Source organism: Anarrhichthys ocellatus, unplaced genomic scaffold, assembly GCF_004355925.1.
Source record: "Anarrhichthys ocellatus isolate YVR2014 unplaced genomic scaffold, GSC_Weel_1.0 scaffold2, whole genome shotgun sequence".
Classification (NCBI taxonomy): Eukaryota; Metazoa; Chordata; class Actinopteri; order Perciformes; family Anarhichadidae; genus Anarrhichthys; species Anarrhichthys ocellatus.
Window position 1 is genome coordinate 14255251 of NW_022280032.1, and position 22497 is coordinate 14277747.

At 42.6% G+C, this 22497-nt stretch overlaps 1 protein-coding gene across 4 annotated transcripts in view; it reads right to left on the bottom strand.

Annotated features, from left to right (window-relative positions):
* The window catches only part of furinb (furin (paired basic amino acid cleaving enzyme) b), an 88521-nt gene that overhangs the window by 5221 nt on the left and 60803 nt on the right, over positions 1-22497 (bottom strand). For all 4 annotated transcript variants that reach the window (XM_031870347.1, XM_031870328.1, XM_031870356.1 and 1 more), the window contains 9 exons: positions 21988-22083; positions 20152-20280; positions 19997-20073; positions 10149-10237; positions 7604-7776; positions 4868-5080; positions 3270-3370; positions 1374-1477; positions 39-156 (listed from right to left, as the gene is read on the bottom strand). In XM_031870347.1, the coding sequence (XP_031726207.1) occupies positions 39-156; positions 1374-1477; positions 3270-3370; positions 4868-5080; positions 7604-7776; positions 10149-10237; positions 19997-20073; positions 20152-20280; positions 21988-22083 (1100 nt within the window). The remainder of the gene's footprint in view (positions 1-38; positions 157-1373; positions 1478-3269; positions 3371-4867; positions 5081-7603; positions 7777-10148; positions 10238-19996; positions 20074-20151; positions 20281-21987; positions 22084-22497) is intronic.

A 22497-nucleotide genomic window follows, 5' to 3' on the forward strand; every position in this document is an offset into this window, starting at 1 on the left:
ACACACACACACACACAGTTTCAAGTCAACCTTCTGACCTTGGTTCTGCAAGCATGGTGTGAACACACTGATGCTGTGGTCCCACTGTGGTCCAGTTCTGTGCCAAAGCCACCATGACACCTGCATCCAAAAGCCCATAGCCGTACGAATGACTCACTGTGGGGAAAGAAGACGGAGAGATAAAGAGAGTGACAGGTTGGTGGGCGGCAACGACGAGATAAACATCACAGAAAGAGAAATAACTGTCAGTCAACCATCCACTCTCTACTGTTAATTACAATCCAGCGCAGAAATTCAGTTGCTTCAGTTATTCAAATCAGATTCAGGCATCCCTTTCTGCTAATGTAGTCAAAAATATACTGTATACAGTATATATATATATTTTTTTTTGAAATGTTAATTTGTTTTTGTTATTGAAAGGAACAAAAAAAGTTCTTGTGGAAAATTCAGAAATACTCCTTTTCGTCTCAGCCAGCTGGAAGGTCTTGCACTGTCCTGGGCAGACAGTGTGTTGTTAACAGTGCTATTGAAGGGTCAAGGCTGCACCAGCATCTAAACGGACCATAAGGATATTGGCAGATGGGTTCACACACTGTTTGCTGTGCTACAGCGTACCAGTTTTTTTAGTTATCTAGGCTTGAAAATGATGTCAGCTGTGCACTTTTCCCCCGGTGAATGTTTGTTTGGACATGGGACATGGCGTGGGTTCATGTTTGTGAGTTAGATAAGAGAGAGACTTAAGCAGGAAAGCTAATGTGCTTTGTTGTTCGGAATCTGTTGATCTTGTGTCGTGTAGCAGGCTGCTGTCTTGCTCAGTGTGGCTTACAGCTCTGTGTCTATGACAAAACAGTGACGTTAAGGATTATGCAAATATGGTTTAAAATGAAGCCATCATGGAAAATTTAAAAATAAATTCGTTCAGATCTTTTCTCAAAGGACAACACAGGAGGAGTGATTTACAGAGAATATATATTGTGGCAGACAGAAACCTACTGGCAATCACAGTGGAGACAAAACAGCCAATAACAAATTATTAATTTTATCCAAACTTTTCGACTGAAATTGTGGCATGCTGTAACACTTTGTCAAGTTGGTTGAGCATGCAGAGACCGGAGGGCGCACAGAGCACAGAAGTTGAGAGAACGAGTCTCCATAGATTTTGGAAGCAAGTTTGAAACTGAGTGAGAGGGTATTATTGTGCGCGCATGTGCACAATATTGAACAATTTACTGCGCACAGCATAGAGTTTTATTATATAAATATTATTATATAATGCATGTGCTCACAAAGTCCCATTGTGTGCCCAGGATAGAAGCACAAATACTACGCCATACAATAGCATCTGTGCTTATTTTGGACGAGCCAGCCTCTACCTCTGCGTCCCACTCCGTTGGTCTTCCAGTCTCCGGCGCTGAGGTGTCCGGGCCGGGACGTTCTCACCACCAGGTGCTGCATGTCCCTCCAGGTCAGGTTCATACTGCAGAGATACAGGAAGGAAAGCAGAGTAACTGTGCTGTCTGTCTGTAATGTAATAGCCAAAACGTATCACTTTCCACATTATGCGCACTTCTGAGAAAAAACTGGTTTCGCTGACCTCGACTGTATGACAATACAGTAGAGGAAATGTGAGGAGCTGTGGGATATGGAAAAGGTCAACAGTCTGTAGACACGCATGAAATAGGATCCACCTGAGACATACATTTCTGAAATATTATACTGCGGTGTAGAGGAAGCCCTGAGGAATATGTCAACCATAACAAAGGTATGGGCTCACATTATGGTTTTAACACCGGTGATAAACTACAGTATTAAAGGTACACCATAACCTATTGTGTTGAAAGGTCGGGGAACACAGTAAAACAGTGTGAAGGACTGTGTCTAGACCTCTCTGTAATGATAGTTTGTAATGAGGTCTGGGACTGGGGGATGAGGTCACCTTCCAACAGTAGAAGCCCAATAAAAACGTGTGTTTTTTTTATCAAGATTTATTAAGAGGCACGGCAGGGAAGCATTCAGACGAAAAGCCTGCGAGTTGCCAACGATGAGAAAACTGCTCTGTGGTTTAAGATAATGCTCATTGAGTGCAACACCACACTAGGCAGATATAGAAACAGGATTGCACTGTTGCACATCACCTCTGCCAACTCTCCGTATCAGCATTCACACCTCACATCCTCTCATGTGTTGTTAATGGACAGGATCCCATGCCCCCCCCCCCCCCCCCCCCCCCCCTCATCCACTCAATGTCACCCCAGCCAAGAGCGAAGGGGGGGGAAAATAAAATAATAAAACGACAGAAAGCAAAAACACTCTGCCTATTAAATGATTCCATCTCTGTGAATTCCTGTGTGGTCCCAGTCTGATAAACTAGCTTCCCTGTTATTACGGCTGCCTGTCAGGAGAACAGAGAGCTGACTCTGCTGTGCTGGTAGAAGTGAGAGATAATCTTACCGGTGTAAACTTTAGGTCTGTCAGTCAGCGCCCTTCTCTCATGATATGCCAGGTGACAGTGCCGAGATAAACCTGGGTATATACGCCGAGTATGTATACCTGAACTGAAACCTGCGTTTGTGAGGTAATACTGGATTTGGTTTTCGACACCTGTCAGGTATATGCTAATGTGGAAATGAAGCAAATTATGCAGAGCGGAGGACGGCTGACTGATAAGAGGCGTTAACATGCCGCAAGATATGACTAAAGATACGAGCAAAATGGAGAACACATTAGCGCTGCTGACAGAAACTTGGATTCCGACACCTGGAGTCCTGAGTGAGCGATAATGAGAGGCGCTCTCCGGTTTAAAGTCTTCGCGGCCAGCCCTACAGGTATTCAGATGTCTGTGTGCACTGCAGCTGCTGATTTGTCTGTCTAATTAACTGATTATCAAAAGCTTAATTTGCTGAGGAAAGAATTTCTGGGCTGGGAGTTAGGCCAACACCGACTCCCAGACGTGAGTGCACGCGCACATTTCTTACCAAATTAAAAATAATCTGCATTTCATGGGTTGAAAATGGCTCAGCACGGTATCTACTGTTTTAAATGAGTCTTTTAAGGCCAACGCTGACAAACGACTGGTTAGGACTTACCTATGTCATGAACATTATATGAGTAAAGAATGTTGTTAACGCCCTCTAATCAGAGCAGTCATTGAGAAACTTTTGCTTCACACATCAACGCCACCCATGCTTACTGTAAAAAACGAAATGCCTACAGGGTTGACTATAAAAGTAGCTCTAATGTGGAGGAGGTTGTGTCGTTTTTTAACTCACTTGGCATCCAGAGCCAGAGCAATGATCCCAGCAGCCAGCGGGGCAGAGGCGGACGTCCCCGTGTGAGAGTCTGTGCACTTTTGCCTCAGGTCTGTGGTCACCTTGGAGACAGGAGGAGAGAGAGAGAAGTGCACAGAAATACTGAAGGTTAGACACAGTTACTATGACACATTGAGTTTCCCACATCAGCGTGAGAGAAGTTTACAGTCACAGAGAGGTTAGACCGGGGGAGGGCCGGGGACAATGGGAGCTCTGCCTGCAGCGATCGGAGGTGGGAAGGACGAGGGAGAGGGAGAGGGAGAGAGAGAGAGAGAGAGAGAGAGAGAGAGAGAGAGAGAGAGAGAGCAATAAGGTTCAGTCTCAGGTCTGTGGATCACCGCCAAGGGGTCACAGCCGGGAAGTGAATGTCAGCCAAATCAGCCCAGTCATGTCGGGTGGTGGAGAGACAGAGTATGTTGGTACGCCGCGTACACCTCTGCTCTCGGCCTCTGCCAATGCCAGAAAGCTAATGAGGCCTGTCTGGGTCACGACGGGGACATGACGGAAATGAGAAGAAAGCCAGAGGGCAAGGCGAGGTGTGGAGGTCAGGGACAGCTTCTTGGTTTGCAACTTTTGGCCTGACAGATTGTGGCACTAATGGCCATTATCTGTGGAAAGAAGTCTACGTGTCAGGGGAGTAAACAAACGGAGGTGTGTGCACGCAACTGTTAGATATCAGAACTGGATAAAACAACACTGAAACACTGACATATTTCATTTGTTTTTGACTAACATCACCCATTTAGTGATTAGTCATTTATCAAGATCAAGATTTTTCAGCTTGTTTCAGTTTTCTATCATTCTAAACTGAATAATTTGGGGTTTTGAACACTTGGTCAGTCAAACGAGCAATCTGACATCTTTATTTTAATTTTTATTACTACAGATTAACCAATAATGAAAGTAATAGTTGCAGTCCTACACTGATGTTTGATGTTTTCACAGCTACTTGTGAGTTTAAAAGCCTGGTCCTGGTTTGTTTGAGATTTGACAGTCAACACATAAATGTACCAAACACAAAATTCTGACAAAGGGAACATAAATCCTTGTTTTGGACAAGCGAAAGCTGTATGAACTCACTGATACAACAAATAATAGCAGCTTCTGACTACCAAATCAACAATACAACAGCTGTCGTACATTTCAGAATGACTTCAATTTCATCTATTTGATGAGTTGTGTCTGTTCGCCTGCAGCAGGCCCCTGGTGTATTCTGAAGGAAATGGCAGATTTATGGTTTGTTTTATGTTATTCTCTATCCCCGAGGCAAGTCTTTCTTCAGCAGACAAGCAGCTTGAAGGAAGCATGTGGCATCTCTCATTGTCTGTCAGCTTTGCTCACTGTATGTTTCACATCAGTCACTCTGATTTTGACAGCTTGATGCCCATTTTTGATTTCCCAGAGATGAGATGAGTGTGTACGTACACTTGAAAAGGTTTCATTTTGGATGTAGCAGCATCAATTTATGGCTGACTAAGAAGGCCATCGCAAAGTACGAGGTACATGTATATTTGTGTGTGTGTGTGTGTGTGTGTGTGTGTGTGTGTGTGTACACCCACTATCTGTTTCTCCCCAGGGTTTCCAGAGCTGAAGGTAGTAGCGAGGGTGGAAGAGCAGGGCTCGCTGTACCACGGCACGTTGCCGGACTGCGTGGTGCTGCTGATGGAAAGGGTGTAAATGCTGTTGGTGTAGCCGTCACAGTTACAGCTGTCCTGCTCCCGGCCACCATTACCCGAGGCCCACACAAAGATGGAGCCTTGTCCGCCGCGGCCCTGTGGTATCGAAGCACACAAGCGTTAACGTTCATAACGAAAGACTCCAACAAGAATTGGTTGAAGTGTGAAACATTGCCTTTGACAAAGACGTTTGTCTGACTGCTTAAACACTTTGTCACTTGTGTGCTTTCGCTCAGAAGCAGTGAACCGCTGTCGGCACAACTCTTATTAACACATCATAATGTCAGGCGACTTATTGCGGCACAGAACAGCAGATAACAAACAGAAGAAATGTAATTACGAAATCTACTCAAGCAGAATATAATTTAGGGGCATGATAAATGACAACATGATATCTGGCAGTGAGACTGTATGCTCCTAACATACACACACACACACACACACACACACACACACACACACGCACATTTGGTCGGGTTCGGGGTGGACCTGCCAACAGGAGGCTGGAAACATTTTAGCAAAGTAACAAAGGGTGTCGTTTGTCAACGCAGGAACATTGCTCAGATTAGATTGTTTCTTTTGTTCCAAGACACACAAAACATGTTTTATGCATTTGTCTCCAGCTGATTATCTTACTGCAACTCTGTAATCGCTGAAATGCCCCAGAACTGTTTTGGCACATCTCAATCTCAGCATTTCTTCCTGCTCTAGTTACCTATGACCTTCAGAATTGATTTTTTTAAAGTTTTACTGCTTATTATGGCACTGGTTGGTCTGCACTGTTGACCTTTTCTCTCTTACTACACGGCTGATTTCTGCCTGAGGTCTGCACACCAGTTGTTGTCTCCCGGGGTTCAGCTGGAGTCAGAGGGCAGAAGAGCATCTGCAGTCAGGGCGGTGAAGCGCTGAAACAGCCTCTGGATGGAGGAGAACCTCAGTGCCCATTTGTTCAAATTATAAAGACACATTTTAAAATGGCCTTTTAATTAGTTTTACTTATGATGTAGAGTTTTATCACGGGTTTCCTTCTCTGAACAATATTCTTAGAGAGCCCTCTTCTTCTTTTTATAGCTCATCATCCCTCTGCCTTTCATTTGCTCTTTTGTGAAACACTTTTTGAGTGGTTTTCTTTTTGGAAAAGTGAAGAATAAATATAGGTATAATTATTGTCATAATCTACTAACTTGTCACATTTATTTTCAGCATTAATCACACCCTGTCATTCGAAAAATGGAAATAACATCTTTGATCAAAGTGTGAAAGCAGCAACCCAGACGCTGACATTCAGATTAAAACTGAAAGATTAAAGCATTTCTTCTACCACATACAGTTTGAACCAAGTGGGCGGATACGATATTATTTTTCTATAACAAAACAATAACCAAAGAAATACATACTGTATGATGGAGAAACAGACAAAAGAAAGTGGAGGGACGTCTATAAAATCCCACATACAGAGAGCAGAGCAAACAAGACATTAATAAGGAGAGAGAAACATATGTATACCATTTCTTTCTCCCTTCCTCTCCGTCACCCACAGAACACAAAAAAGGAACATAAAAACGGGTGTTTGATGGTAAAAGCAGCACGAATGTTTTGCTTCTCGTATTGTTCAAGACTGAGATTGTCTGTTTTGCTCTCTGCCTGCTGACAAAATAAAAGTCCTGTCACATCATCAGTTCCAGTATTTTCCCTTTGCAGTACTGAAGCAAATTTAAAAGATACCTGAATCTGTGCTTCCTTATCACTGATGCTGCAACACTGTTTTCACTGCTCCTTCAATCACATTTTAAACTTGCAAGTGTACAAAGGGACCTCGTTTTCCCCTGAACACAGACTTCCAAAAAGCTTGTTCACAGCTGTTTAAATGGGATTCTCCATTTCACAAATTACTGCAAATTTGGGGGGGGGGGGAATTTCCTTCTACTTAATGTGTTGATGCTGACTGAATCATAACACTACAGTCTTGAAGCTCTAGCTAAACCTTCCAGTCCAATTTATGACCCAACGCTGCCTTGGCTGTAGGTTACAGAGGCCAGACGATAAAGACTTCGGTGCCAGGGGTTATCTCACTGCCAGGAGAACACACGCTGAACCAGAAAGGCCCTGTTGTGCTGCTGTCAGGCAATTTCTCCTCACTAACACACCACGATATGTGGAGCAATTCACTTTCTGGGATGTGACATATGAATCATTCTTTTCCACAGAAAAATGACTGCGGTCTTTGAATCTAACTATTGTTCTGCATCAGTGACTGCTCCTCTGATTCATTTTTTCTCCCATCTCCCATTTATCATTTAGCTGTTCGGGCTAACGCCTTTTGATGCAGCATGCTGACGCATGAGAAATGATGACATTAGCCTATGATAACATGTCATACTCTCTAATGTCATACTCGATCCAACCCTAAAGGGCTAGTCAGAGGCCAATTAGCAAACTCACGTACATGTATAGGTGGAAAAAAAGCTTTTTTTTGCTGGTATGAGATAAATTGCTCCACATAAAAAGGAACAGTTGTGTTGTGAATTACTCTTAAAGTATTTGCTTCCTTGCCAAAGGTTAGATGAGAGGATCAGGGAAGATAGTAGATTAAAAGTTCAAGCTTATGTATATACTGACCTTGGTGATTCCCTGGAGGAAAGCCTCCTTCGCCAGCTTGGCAGGACCGTCCAGTGACTTGCCGTCGTCCTCTGGGCCCCAGCTGGCGCTGTAAATGTGGATGTGCTGCGGGTTCAGGCTCAGAGAGTGGGCCTCCACCACGTCCGTCACCTCCCCATCTAACATACGAACTCCTGTGAAATGAACAGGCAATGCAGCGCAGAGCAGGTTACCACACTGGAGACGTTGAAAAGTGACGAAGGAAGAGCGACAGAATGACAGATGGTAAAGAGATAGTGAGCGTATGGATTTTAGCTTCAGATGGGTGGAGAGGTGTCAAAACTTCAGTGGAAAAACCCAGCATGAGATGACAACGAGAGGAAACTTGTCAAAAAAAGACTGAAAGAAATCGGTCGGACCGCAAATTCCCTTTTTATCTTCTGCCACAAAAAAATACAACACAAAAAAAAGGAGAAACAAAAGACCTCACAGGAGAAACCAAATACTTCACAGAGTTCCAGTTTTAATGAGCAAGCGTACAAATCTTCACTCACAGATGCCGCTCTCATGGATATATATATTTTTTACCATCACACATACAAAAACCCAGCTGGATGTTAAACCAAGACAGGCTAGTTACCTAACCCCAATGAACACACAGAAAGGACACGTATGCAGACAGACCTAACAGACTGCAGGCGAGAGGACATACACACTGGTATAAATGAGCTGAGAGTTCACAAAGCCTTCAACAGGACTGGTGTGCCCACACAGGGAGGCGCTGGATGTCACCTTTCATCATACCTGAACGCAACCCTGTCTGAGCCTTTGAAGTGAGCACCCTCAGATCGCTCCTCTGAACATTAATGGCTGTAGAGAGGCGTGAAATGAGGTGACCTCAAACAACGTCCATTACTGGGAGAAGACCGCCGGACCTCAGAGGCAACACTGCCAGTGACGACGATTAAGACTTAAATAATCCATTCTACACAACCTGCCTGGAAAAACACATGCCAGAGGAGATGTAGCCACAGCGGTAATTACTCTGTTGGCATGGGGATTCACAAGTTACACAAGTTTGAATAATAAGAAAAAAATAAATGCTTAACTGGGCTAAACATGCCACAAAAAGCACAATGTTTGCTCGGTAGATCATTATGCTCTGGCTGTATTGCAGCGGTAATGATAATCATTGTCGTTGCAATTCCCATCAACTTCCCGCAGCTCGACGATTCCTTATTAAGACACTGCTGTGCGAGTTTTGCTCCAGCAAGTCAGAAGTAGCAGGAATGCAGCTATGAGTGTGTGAGTGAGTGTGTGTGTGTGTGTGTATGTGTGTGTGTGTGGAGGGAATACAGGTACAGTAGGTGAAAGGAAATGCAGAGTGAGCCAAGAACACACACACGCCACTGGTATTTGGGAGCAAATCCCAGCTGTTTATAAACAATCCACTGACCCCGTGACGTGAACAGATTCACAGAGGAGTAATTTACGAGAACAGGGCCAATGCGCGGCTCCGTCGGGAGATGAATGGTAATGAAGATATAGAAGGAGAATTATGAGTAACATCTGTGAACGGGACTGCTCAGGGCTCCACAGGCTCCGCTGAGTCTTGTTGGCTGCCATCATGTCACTGACAGATTGTTTAGTGACAAAAGTTAGTAAAAGCCTCCTCGGAATACTTTATCAAGTGCAAACACTATGAGGAGAAAGAGAAAGAAAATGACCTTTCAGACTTAATTTGTGGTCACGTTTGATTTAAGGGAACGTCTTCTTTGTTTAATGCATATCTGCACGTGCCACCAGCTGTATCACCGTTTAATCAAGAGACTGCGAGTCTTATTTTGACCAGCGTTTTAGGCAGTTGATTTACACAGTGGCATGAAAGGACGTCCGCTGGGTTGCGAAGTCAGTCTCATGGCATCAGCATAATACTAAATTCACAAAGGACTCAACAAAACACTTAAAAAATTGAACTAGCTTTTTATCTAATTGGTGGAGGAAAGGTTGGAGTTTCAGGCCAAGTGTCAAATTAAGGTGGACTGAGTTATGATATTTGCTGGTTTGAAAAAAAAAAAGATTCACCTTGTCTGAAACATAAATCTGAAACCTACATGTTTCCAGGCATTGTCCTGTAAGTGTTGACAAAGCCACAATCGACTCCTTTCCAGAGCAAAATCTGCAGAAAGACGAGCTATTTTTCTCAGCAGCAATAGATCAAGGACGATTCACTGCATGCTCTTGCCTATCTCTGCAGCACAATTTCACTTGTGCATCTGAACAACAGGGAGTCAATCATTCGGTAAAAAATGAAACAACAACAGAAAAAACATGAAGGATATCAGCTTCACAATCTATTACTGGGTCTGTAACAAAATGTGAAGACAGAGCTGAGTCTGTGATTCGGATTCTGGTCCTGGACTAAATGGAGCTCAGCTGAAACAAATTCCCTTCTAGGCTAATTAGTTTGAATGTGAGTATTATTGTGCAATACCAAACTTAAATTATAATTTTTTCTTATTAAACATTTATCCGATTAACAATCCCCGTGGCATGCTTCACTCACCTCCTATCTTAGCGTCATAGGCCACACCGACCCCACACACACCGTTGTCGGCTGCTGCTGCAACTTCTCCTGCACATCGCGTTCCATGTCTGGGGAGAGACAAAGTCACAAAAGATAGTAATAAGTAAAAAGGAGGAAGATCACAAAGTGACAATTTACACATCAAGCATGAGCATGACAATAACTCACAATACCAATTGCTGACAGCAAAAAAAAGCAGCAATTGTTTGTAACGTCCTGAACTGAGCTGGGCTGAAGCTAAAAATACACCAAAGTCAAAAGAGAAACATAAAGCCAGTGGCCCCAATCCTCTCCTGTTAAACACAGCCACTTTAGACAACTCCTCCGTTCACCTCTACTACCCAATAAAAAATGAGTAACTATTCTCCTGTTGTACAGGCTGCAGCATACAGGCGCGTCCAATCAAAAGTAACGACGGTGAAACCTGAGGAGAAACACAAAGACCTTTTCCTAAACTTTACCTTGACAGTCACCGGGCCAGACAAATGAGAAATGAGATGTTATCGATGTACATGAATTATTCACAGAGTCCCTCATTAATACCTTCAACCAGTCTTGTGTTTCTCAGAACAGACAGGTTCCCCATAGAGCGTTGTCTAGATGTCAAACACACCAACACTTCACAAACAAAAACACCTCCAACCCCCCAAAAAATGTGATGATCAACCACAGTTCCGCTCGAATAAAAGCCAAAGAAAAGTCTCTACCTTCACAGCGTTGCATCATTCCAGGCAAAACAAGGTAATCATTAGTGAAATGGATTTAATTTGTTTCATTGACTTCAGCGTTGAAGCGGTGTGATCGGACTGCGAATGGATGGAGCAGAAGGAGCGTTGGCCATTTAACACAGATCATTAAGATTGTCTGCTGATTACAGTAGAGGTATCGGATTAGGAGGTGAACAGTTTTACACCCATCTCCGGGACGTGCTGCGTGAATGTTATCGGAACAAAGCTAATTACGTACACATTATTGTTTTCAAAGAGCCAAAAATGTCTTCATTTTTGATCTCCCAACCTCAGATGAGGCAGAGGACAAAGTAATTTCACAGGGTCAGAGTAGGCTACGCCTCCAGCTGGGATCCTGATTAGACTCTGTGTAGCTCTGTGATATATTACCGTCCCGCTAATTCCCACTTTTATTCACCGTCAAACATTTTAGCAGAGGAGCACTGCTGTTTTCTTCCTTCTTCTTCTTTTCACTAGTTCAGGATTTACAACGTCAAAGAACAAAACCCAAAAAAACTACAAAAAGGACGGTGTGGAATAAGGCACATGTTGCCTCCTAACAAATCATGCATTAGGCTGTCAACAACTACAAGCATTACAGTGATTTTTAAACGAGTAATCAACTGGCCTGACAGGGCAAATCTTTCACTGACAGAAAGTCCCCCATAAGGACCTTGGCACAACATATGGCAGCGTGTAATACATCACAAATGCAATGAAGTTATGATTATTGCTATCAAGAGGTTAAACTACATTGTTTTACTGCTAACTGGCTTGTATAAATGGCAGCAGGTGATGGGAGAGTTGATGGCTCCCTCGAGAGCAATATACAGTACATGTACTCAGGGGTTAAACTGGGACTCATTACGCAGGGAGGACATCTCTTAACACCGTTATGTACTGTAGCAGCAGTTTTTTGGGGAAAAGTGCGGCTTCAAACGCCATTATGACCCAATAAGCATTAGATAATCAATATAATTCACGCGCACAATTCAGTCCATTTGGCTGATTGTCAAAGAGAAACTGAGTGAATGAAAACGCACGAGGCGTAGTGCACAGCCTCAGTTGTTCAGCTTCCAGGTCTGTTAATCTCTGTGCAGCGTCACATCTCGGTCTGCACGTGGAGTGGCGAGCGAACCTTTAAATGAATATTTATTGTTGAATCAAGAGCGCTCACTTGCCCACTCGTTACACTTTAGCTCACCACCGCGCGCCTGACAACGTCTGACTGACTGGCACCGCGAGCTCGTTCACACAAGTCAATCATGTTATTATGTGCTGAAACACTACTGAGTGGGTGCTGAATGGTGACCATCAGTCATCTCAGGCCAGAAAAACAAAAGTAATATTCGTCGGAAATATGAGTGAGAAGACTGTTAAACTGAGGAAGCTTTAGTGCTACTCAGGGCAGAGCACAAATTCTCATACTGCAATAATGTGGCTGCTTAATATAAAAAAAACTAAAACCTAAAAAGTAAAAGAGATCTATATTTGTAGACATGCAGGACACTAAGTGCTTCCTCTGTAATTTAATGCAGCAGAAGCATTCTTCATTTTAATGTGGAGAGATCCAGTGCAAGTTCCATTTTATGAGCTATTTCTCTTGGAAATGATCCCAAAAATTGATAAATACAACTGGAGGTTTAAACCTGTTTGTTTTGGCTTGAAGTGTAAAATGTAGTACGAGGCTACATTTTAAAGCAATATACATGTCACATTTTCTTTTGAAGCGTTGTTCATTTTCTAACGGTGGAACAGTACTGAGTAAACACGGCAGGAATATAAATTATAAAGGGAACATATTCTTTCACCATCGAGGGAGTCTGCGATTATCCGCACTGTCCAAAAAACACGTATAGCCAGCACCGTGGCCAGCCAGATGGCTCGGTCCAAACTACTTACTACACTCTTGCAATGTGTCGGCATTTGCAGTTGAATTACACCGCAAATAACAGCTCCAAATATCAACTCTCAATGACTTATGTTCAAACAAACAAACAGGCTGGCTGGCTCGCAGCTCTGCCTTTTGGAACAAAGATGCTCTGATTATCGATGCTCGAATTTGCGCAATGAGACGCGTTGGTGTTTAAAATTCAAATTAAAGTCCATGATACTTTGACATGAGGTCTGAAATTTATTTAGCTGCACGTACCGTTATTGTTTCATCTACATAGCATCGTAAAAAAAATGTCTTCTGCGCTCCAGACAGCACACATCCTCAGACCAAGGAGCCGCGGACACAGATGGGATGCCAGGCAGGGGATTCAGCCAGGATGGGCAGAGTGAACACACAGCCAGAGGTCTGGGAATACGTTTACAGAGAGGCCTTACGCATCAAGATGCAGCTGGTTTGTGTGTGTGTGTGCGTGTGTATGTGTGCGAATGAGTGATTGGCCTGGATTGAATTCAGCTAAACCGGCCAGACAGCTTAATATATCCAGGGAGGCTCAGACGTTCCAGAGCAGACAAAGGGTTCAATTCGAAGCCACAATTCTATCTGTCAAATGTCCATGAAATGAAATGATTTCCCAGACACTTTACTGAATGCCTCCATTCTATATCCATTTAAAATAGATTGGAAGAGGTGTCAGACGCGGCGACTCTCCGGGTCACGCATAAGTGCAGTCTGAAAAGTTTATACAATGAGATGTGGGAAAACAACAAATAAGCTTCAGAATAATGCAGCCTCATCTCGGAGAAAGACGATCAAAGTTAGTTAACGTTAGAGTGAGAGTCTGAGGATGGCAAAAAGACAAGCTGTGGAGAAAAGACCCAACAGAGCTTAAACAAAGCTCAGATAAAAGGCCGCTGAACGAGAGACGCTCTATTCACACAGCCAATGTGACCTCCCTTATCTTATCAGAAGGAGCAAATGGGCGGAGTGAAGTAATGCTTTTATCTCTCCTCCTCAGGCCAAGGCCCCATATTTGGTCAAGTCATTGCCCTGCCAGTTACTGGAGACATGTCTCCCAGCACAACCTCTCTGCACGTGATGCAATGCGACCACAGACCATACAGTGTCTATATATACTGCACAGTACAGTCTATTAATGTACAGTATGCACACACATCACCATCTTATTGAAGCCTCAATGTTGATCTAATCCTTTGAGTCGGCCTTAAGCGTTTACTCACGCCAACGTGTAATTAGATCATTAGTTGGGGTAAGGATAAATAAAAACATTGCTCATTTGCTTATGTCTAATTCTATGATTTTATTACCTAAACTGACTTTGGAGGTTTTTTTGTGATCACTACAAGACACCATGGGATGGGATGGTGAGCAGTTGGAAGAGGTAGAATATGACAATATACTTAAGTACAGGAGGTGCATTAGATCCAAAGCTGGATACAGTATAGACTTCACCATGGCAGCGCGACATGGCTGTATTGTATTCGTTCAGGCGCTATTGTGGTTTAATTATATTCCTGTCAATCACTGTGTTTACTTTCTTTCATTTACTTTGTGATACGAGTCTGAGATTTGAGTTACATTTTTTGAGGAGGCTCATATCAGATTCGGCACAGCCTTTGGTGCCGCCAACTCCTTCACGCAAAGCTATAAATCCACATTTAAGGGATGCTCCAATGATTTAGCATTGCTCTTCCATAAAGTTAAGAGACTCACAAGAGACGGATAAAAACATAGTCAAAATCAAACAGCAAAGGCTGAAGAATCCTGACTTTTAGTCCCTAATGCAAGTCAAGTTCTAAAGCCTACATTTCCAATAATGCAACTACACAGCTTCTCTCAAGATTTAGAAAGATCTCCCAGAGCCACAAAAACTTGATACAACTACTTAAACACGCTGAGTAGCACTGCTTGTGATGAATTGACTCGACTCAGATAAAATCGGTAGAACAGACCAGTTCTGTGGGTGTTACTACCAGCAGATGAGTGAGAAAAGCTCCATGCTGACACAGCATACTTTCTCATACAGGCCTCGAAAACAGAAAGACGCGTATTCAAGCAGTGAGAATCTACACTTACAGATGGTAGGCCACTATGATCTCTCACACACACACACACACGCTCGTGTAGTGTTGGGGATGTGTTGTATAGAGCGTGTGTGTTGAATATGCATCACCAAGTGTAAATGATGTCTAACTCGTGCTTGGCTAAACTGTAGGATCTGTCTCGTGGCGTTGCTCCTTTGGTTTATCTCTGTTTTTAGAGGGACTGAATAGGGTCCGTTCACTGGAGCTGCCTAAAGGATTAGGCTACTTCCTGCTTGGCTCAGCTGTGGCCTCAGGCAGGTTGGTTCAAATGGTTACACTGGAGTGTGAAGCGGCGATCTCTTTATTGTGTGGTCGAACACAGAGGTGCTGTCTTCAGCGTTGTAGGGAAGAGTGATCCGTTTGCTTAAAATTCTATATTTGAATGTCTTGGGTTAGAGAAAAATCACATACATAAGATCATTCTCATTTCTGGCTACTTAGAGCGACGAGACGTTTTCGTTTTGCAAAAATAATGGGCAGAAGGCAGAGAAACACTTTGGAAAGTTTTCAGATCATCAGGCAAATGTAGACACATTAACCGTCATGACCAGTCATGCCGTTAGGCAATTTAGAGAGTCCAATCCATCTGACCTGCACATCCTTACGTGGGAGGAAGCTCATGTGGACACGGAGGGAAAGAAATCTCTACAAAGAGGGGTACGAGAAATCAAAATGTATTTTTTTTTTTTTTTTTTTTTTTTACTGTGAGGCAAAAACTGCTACTCTCTGAATAAAGATCATTACTGTATGGAGCACTGTGGTAGGAGAGGAAATAAACTATTCTAATGGAGCTATAGTGGATAAAATGGCTATAAGGTAAGGTGTCCGAAAAGGACATAAATATGTACAATATACTAGAGAAAGCAATAAAGCTGCCCTTTTATAGATAACTAAATAATAGCAGGATAGCAGACAGAAAGCCAGAGGAATCAGATTTAAGAGTGAGGTCCCTTGCCAACATCAACTCCAAAATAAAGTCTGCCTAGCTGTCTGGAAAATAAACAAGGAGTCCGGAGCAGAATAAACAAGACGACGGGAGGCGGAATTATATTATTTGGGCCCGACAAAGGGTGGCAGCTTTGTAAACAATAATTGATAAACTCAGTGTAAACAGTAGAAAGCATTTATCTGCAGCGTGAATCGAGAAAATACTATCCTCTTGTTTTGCGATTGTTCTTTCTCCATTCACGCTGCCAACAGTCCACCAGAGTCCGAGACTTCTGTCCAACTGTCAAGGCCTCAGAATGAAACATGAAGTATCATAATCAGGCTTACACACGTTTTCCATTTTCCCAACGTACGCCCACTCTTACCTTACTGAATGCAGAGTTCACTTGTTTATCTACAAGATGCATCTTCTCCGCACAATAGTGGATTGAGAAACAATTGTAGGCAAGTACTGCAAGTACTGCAAGTACTGCACAGACTAAGGTTTGTGTTTCTAAACATGCTCCTTAAACCACCAAGGACAATCTGGATCTCTGATGTCAAAAAAAAACAAAACATACTCGACATAAAGCTCGAATGTGGACGTTTGAGGAAAGTCAACTCTGCAGAATGTTGTTTTCTAAAATGTGTCGGCAGCAAAGTCAGCGCAGCGCAGCGCGACCTGCTGCGTCAAGCACTGCAACAGAGGCGCCAAAGCAGACAACGCAGGAGGAAGATGCCTTCTCTGGTTTGTGCTCTTCTTCAGTCTGATTTGATCTGTATCGCACCCTTGATGACTCTTTATTACCTCCATACAGACACAGATATGCCTGCAGTGTGTGTACGGGTTAGGCATTTGCATTCACATACTTGAATAGGGAATGTCTCAGACGCCACATGTCTGCCAGCGTTTGGCCAAGGACAGATTGTGTTTAACCCTGTTGCTATTTTCTGGTGTTGCAGCTTGAATTCCAAGTGGATTGAGGCTTATTTTCTGTCGACTACGTACACAAAATACTGCCCAGTGACACAAAATGAAATTGTTGTGTTTACAGTGAAGCACATAAAACATTTAACCTCTAGAGTCCGTCGCTGTCACAGTTTGATTTAAGCAATATGGTTGGATAAGTAAGAGATACAATCTTGAATCAAAGTCCAATCGGCAAGATATCACTTATGAAGGATGAAGATATTTTAAGGAATTAGTGTATTAAGTACAGTTTTCTCATCTTTCATTAATGAAAGACACTCTTTCACATTTCAAAAATAGGTCATAAGATCGATTCCTTGCTTATAATATATGTGTTACTCCGTAAACATAATAACTAATATTAGTGATTATCGCCGCTAACTTTTCAAACGGAAAAAAAATAATTTGAATTTATAAAAAAAGAACCCGACCAAAAGTCAACCAACCACTTCACATCATACAGATTGCAGGACTTCGCTGAACTTTCTATTGCAGGGGACGCCTGCACGACCCTGACTGATGTCAGAAGAAATCAAGAATTTAATGAGATGCAAAAGATGTGTCTGCTCTGCAGCGGCTGCATTTACCATTTTTTTCCTTTCCAGTGAATTTCTGCTGAAGAAGCAGAACGTTGTTCAGAGAAACAAATAGCCGTGTACCACTCACTTTGATAGGGAGAGAGAAGCATGAAAAACACTCTCACAATGCAATCAACCTGATTAGCCAACATACCTCTCTTCCTTCATCTTCCCAGCCTTGAGTTTAAGTCACTTTAGTATTTGGGTGTCGATAGGGCACACACGGCTGTGTAGCATGCCAATCATTTTCCAATAAAGGCCGTCACTGCACAATCTAACGGCGCGTCTCAATTAATGGACCCCTGTGAAAAGTTCTCAACGGGAGCTAATAGCTCTTCAAGGGGAAGTTAGATGGATGGAGACAGTAAAAATACCTGAACAAAAGAAATTCAATCAACGCACCAAAGCGCTCACCCAAATAAAAAAAAAGTCAACCGAAAATCTGCACGGTAGTGTGTGCCGTTTCAGATGCTGAATTACTGTGATGGTACCCGGTCAGGACGGCTTAAAACACTTACGGTTTTATTTGACTGATATAAAAAGATCTGCAAGTAAAAAAAAAATGTATAAGCATTATGGTTTATATTGTTTAGATTAGTGACAAGATTGTACTGTATTTATTTAAATCCCCTGTTGGATACAGTATGAATACTTTCTGAAGATATAAAATAACCTACAGGAGGTTTATCACCATGAACTGGGCCATCGTTTCAAATAATCATGAAAATTAACAAAATTGGTCATTATTAAACTTTTTATTTTACTTATATATGTAAAATAGAAAGTTAACCCTCTACATCCACATCATACTGACATAATAGAGGAAAAATGGAAGAAAGTAGAGAACAAAAGAAAGAAAAACATCGACATGATTAAGCACAAACGGATTACCTGCTTTGGCCAGCCTTCAACCTGGCCTGCACCCCCTTTAACAATATCTGCCAGAGCTGCCAACTCAAGACTTCAGAGCATCTCTAAGGATAAACCCAGATATGAGAATTCAAAAATCAGCCTTGCTTGTCATCAGCACAAATGAACGGGCCGTCATGGCAATGGAAAATGCCCGCCTCCGACTCTCCTTCGCTTTTTGTTGTCCTATGAATATATTCATATAATCTCATTGTGAGGGGGTTGTGAGCATTACTCACTGTCGGCCTGTATTTCTCTGTTGTGATTTACATAACTCATTGGATATAATGCGTTTACAGGTCACACCAAACACCGCAGCTCCACGCTGTAGACAGAGACACACCCTCGCTTTTCATTCCATGCCCATAAATTGATCCAGTCCGAGATAATTGCTCTGGCAATTCCACTGACATGTGTAGCAGAGTGTGTGTTTCTCTGTGTTGTTATTATATGCGTGAGTGTGTGTGTGTCTTTCTGAAGTAATAGCATGGTGCAGTTGGGGAGTTGACGTGAACCAGAGGCAGGGAGTAATCCCCTCCAGTAGTGCTTTGTTCTATCAGCAGGACAGAGTGGGATCTACTTTACACTGACAGAAAGGGCTAGGGTCGCTCTGCATGGCCGCTCAAGCTGTCGGCAAGGACAAGAAACAAGGCCTCTGCTATAAAAAAAAAAAAAAAAAAAAAACTGCTGATGCTTGCCTCTTTCAAGATTAATAAATACTGCAGATGAATAGATCATGATGAGGAATGAGGACAGAGATAGAGAGAAATATAGATTAGTGAGAGAAACAATGTCAAAGTTCAAAGCAGAACATCTGCCTGGATTCTATTCTCATACAATAGCTTCTATAATCTCATGAAAACTTGTGTGTGACGCTGATATTGCTTCTCCCCCTGACCCAACTGCAAATGGATGCGACGCTTTGAAACCCACAATAAAGAACACAAACAAACAACTGCAAAAAAGACTTGGTGGAAGCCGTCCCAGAAAAGAGAGAGATTTGAGAGAAATCCTGCTGTGCTTTTCAGAGGCGGGATGTAGCGTCTCATCTGCGCCAGGGGGATTGGACAAAGGCAGGAGACCACAGCGTTTGAAGAAACAGGGGAGAAGGGAGGAGGATTTGCCCTTGCTGGAGCTTTAGTGTTCCATCAATAAATTGGGACGAACTCGTTTTAATGTGACCAAAGACTGCAAGGCAAGAGCATGAATCACTGAGGGCAAGTAAACAAGTATTGTATTAGCAACAAATAAGTGGCTGTGGGGAAGAGCGGGCTAATGCTTGAAATGCAGCTCGGCTGGTGTACTGAAGCAAGAAAGAAGAAAAGGGGAACAATCTTTCAAGTCTTTGCAGAATGACTGCACCAGTGCTTGCAAACTTTAAATAATTGGTTTCTAAATGTAAATGCTTCGGCCAAAAGCACTGGACCAAAAGCCCGTATAGACTTGGTGCTTTCTTACCAGTGTCATTTACTGTCAACTAACATGTAAAGGAGGCTAGTGCAGAGTCAAAAACAACAAGGGTTGGACACGGGGTGCTTGGTAAGAATTATTTTTATTCCAGTCCAAATGATTTCTCAGTTCATTAATGTGCTTGTCCACTTGTCGTCCCCCCCCCCCCCCCCCCCGGCAAATTTCCTTAAAGATTGAAAGCTAACTTTGAAGCAATTCTGATCCATTGGTAGTGGTGTTGCCGGATTTCTGCTTTCGCCAACTTACCTGTTTTCATTTCGCTGCGTGTATCTTGGTTGTGGGTCAGCATCTCCGTCATTCACATCGTAGCTGGCCTCAGGGTCCTAACACAGACGTGAAAACGGCTAGGACATCAATCATGTCATTTAACTTTTTCCCCCCATAAATTTTGTTCAACTTACATAATTGTTGACGAGGTCAGGGTGGTCTTTCTCAATGCCATCGTCCAGGATAGTCACCACTACACCTTTTCCTGTGTAGCCTTGAGCCCAGGCCACTTTAGTATTCAGATCCTGATGCGTTGGGGTGGACTGAAAGAGACACAAGGCTTTTTGTTCAGCTGTCAATCTGTTGTGACTGACACTTCCCAGACAGACCAACAGAAAAGGTCTGTTGGTGTGAGAACAGCTTAAATCATCTGCAAAGGCCTTTTAGCCGCCGCAGAGCGTTGTGTTAAACACCATGAAATACTCAATACAAACATAAACACCAAGACATAAAAGGGAAAACCATGGTGGTGGTTCATGGACACAAAATCCAATTTTAATGCGTCGCCCTGACATGGGCTGCCACTTTGGGCTGACCTGGCCGGTGTGAGCGTTCCATTGTAGTTACGCTGTCAGAAAAAAAAGACGGAAAAACTTTTGCAGGTTGAGAAATCTCGGCGAGAGCATTTCCCTCTCTTGCAGAAGAAATAACAATCTGTGAGCTTTCAGAGGACACCAAGTGGGAAAGCGTGATTTGGATGAACAGAAAATTCGTACAGTAAGTAGTATGTGAGCGCCAGAGGTGAAAGAGATTAAAGAAAAACACAGGTAGAAATGGAAAAGACATCACAGACAACCTTCTCTGCCCTCTTCTCTGTTTCCTGCTGATTCTTCTCCACAGGGTATGACTCCAGCATCTGCACTTCTGTGAGGATGCCTGATGCTTAGGTGGGTAGCTTACATTCCTGGAGGTAGGCTTTGAACTGGCACAGATGCCATTCAATACATATTTTAAGTAAATGTTTGCAAAAAACCAGCTGGGGCCCATGTACCAGAATAAGCCAGTAGAAAAGCCCCTAAATACAAAAAAAAAAATTGGTTTTACTGCCAAATAAAGAATATCCTGTATAAAGAATACTTTATACAGGAGAAATAAAGGTTAAAGCCCTGAGACGATAAGAGGTCTAATGCTGAATGGCAGAATTGGATATAGATAGATAGATAGATATATATATCTGGGGGTAGTCAATGTTGTCATTAATCCCTGTCAGTGATGGAGGTTTTGTGTATATAAAAAAAAAAAGGAAAAAGGGGAGATTAGGACAAATTTAAGGATATCAGAGAAAAGCTGTAAATAACCAAGCAGACAGAGCCAGGACTATTTGCTGTCAACATTTCACAGATGATACAGTTTAGTAGTCAATCTGTCCTGACATTTAATTTTCCATTCAACTGGGCATGCTGGGATGCATTGCATTGTACCTTTGACTGTGTAGATGGTCAAGCTGTAGAAACTATAAGCCTATACGTTTAGTCCAAAAGACAGCAATTAAATTTATGCTTATCTGACCGACCATGAGGAAATGAATAACTCGTGCCGCTGCGATAATGAATGCGTCTTAAATCAGACAATGCTTCTGCAGAGCTGAAACTATTGAGTGCTGTTCAGGCGGGGCAGGAATAAGAAGGCCATCATGGTTTAATTAGAAATAATTGCAGAGCAGAAACTGAATTATGAAAAAAAAAAAAGTACCGCTATGAACAAATCTGAATGCAGAGGAGGACCTTCTCCTTGGCTTCAAAATCTTAAAAAGGCAATCTGAATGGAATACAGAAAAGAAAAATCATTAAATATTCTACGGACTGCACCTACTAATTTGTTTGCTGGTAATGTCACACGGAAGCAGCTTTAAATGTTATTTTATTGTTATTCACAATACCTACTGAACGTTTGACATTTTCAACGTCATCTTTGCTATAATGACAGACGAATTAAGTCCAGACAATAAAAGATAAGACACCATCACACACCAGGTACCACTGCTTGGGGAAATCTGGGTCCGTCGGGTCTTCATAGATATCCCTCTTCTTCCTTTTTTTCACCACTTGCTGCTCCGCCCACAGGACCTGGGATGCGAAGACAGACAGACAGACAGACAGACAGACAGACAGACACACACACACACACACACACACACACACAATCAGAGAAAATTCGTAGTTTACACAGTTATCTTCACATGCTATTGTGTAATTACTAATGTTCTAATTTCAGAAATTGTTGCAATGTCCCACAGACTGTAGACGTGGAAAACCCCCAGCTGTGTTCCAAAAAGCAATAACTGGAAAAGAGAGGCAGAGATGTGAAGCAAATCTAATTTATTTCATTCCTGAGATGCTGAGGGAAAGTGGCTGCTGCACAGTTTGCCAGAAAGGGGCCTTTGAAGTCCTGGAGGCTGCAGGGATATGCACAGGACTGGTTGGGGTGGGTGACAGTACAAATGCTACTACCAAGAATAGTGAATGTTATATATATATATA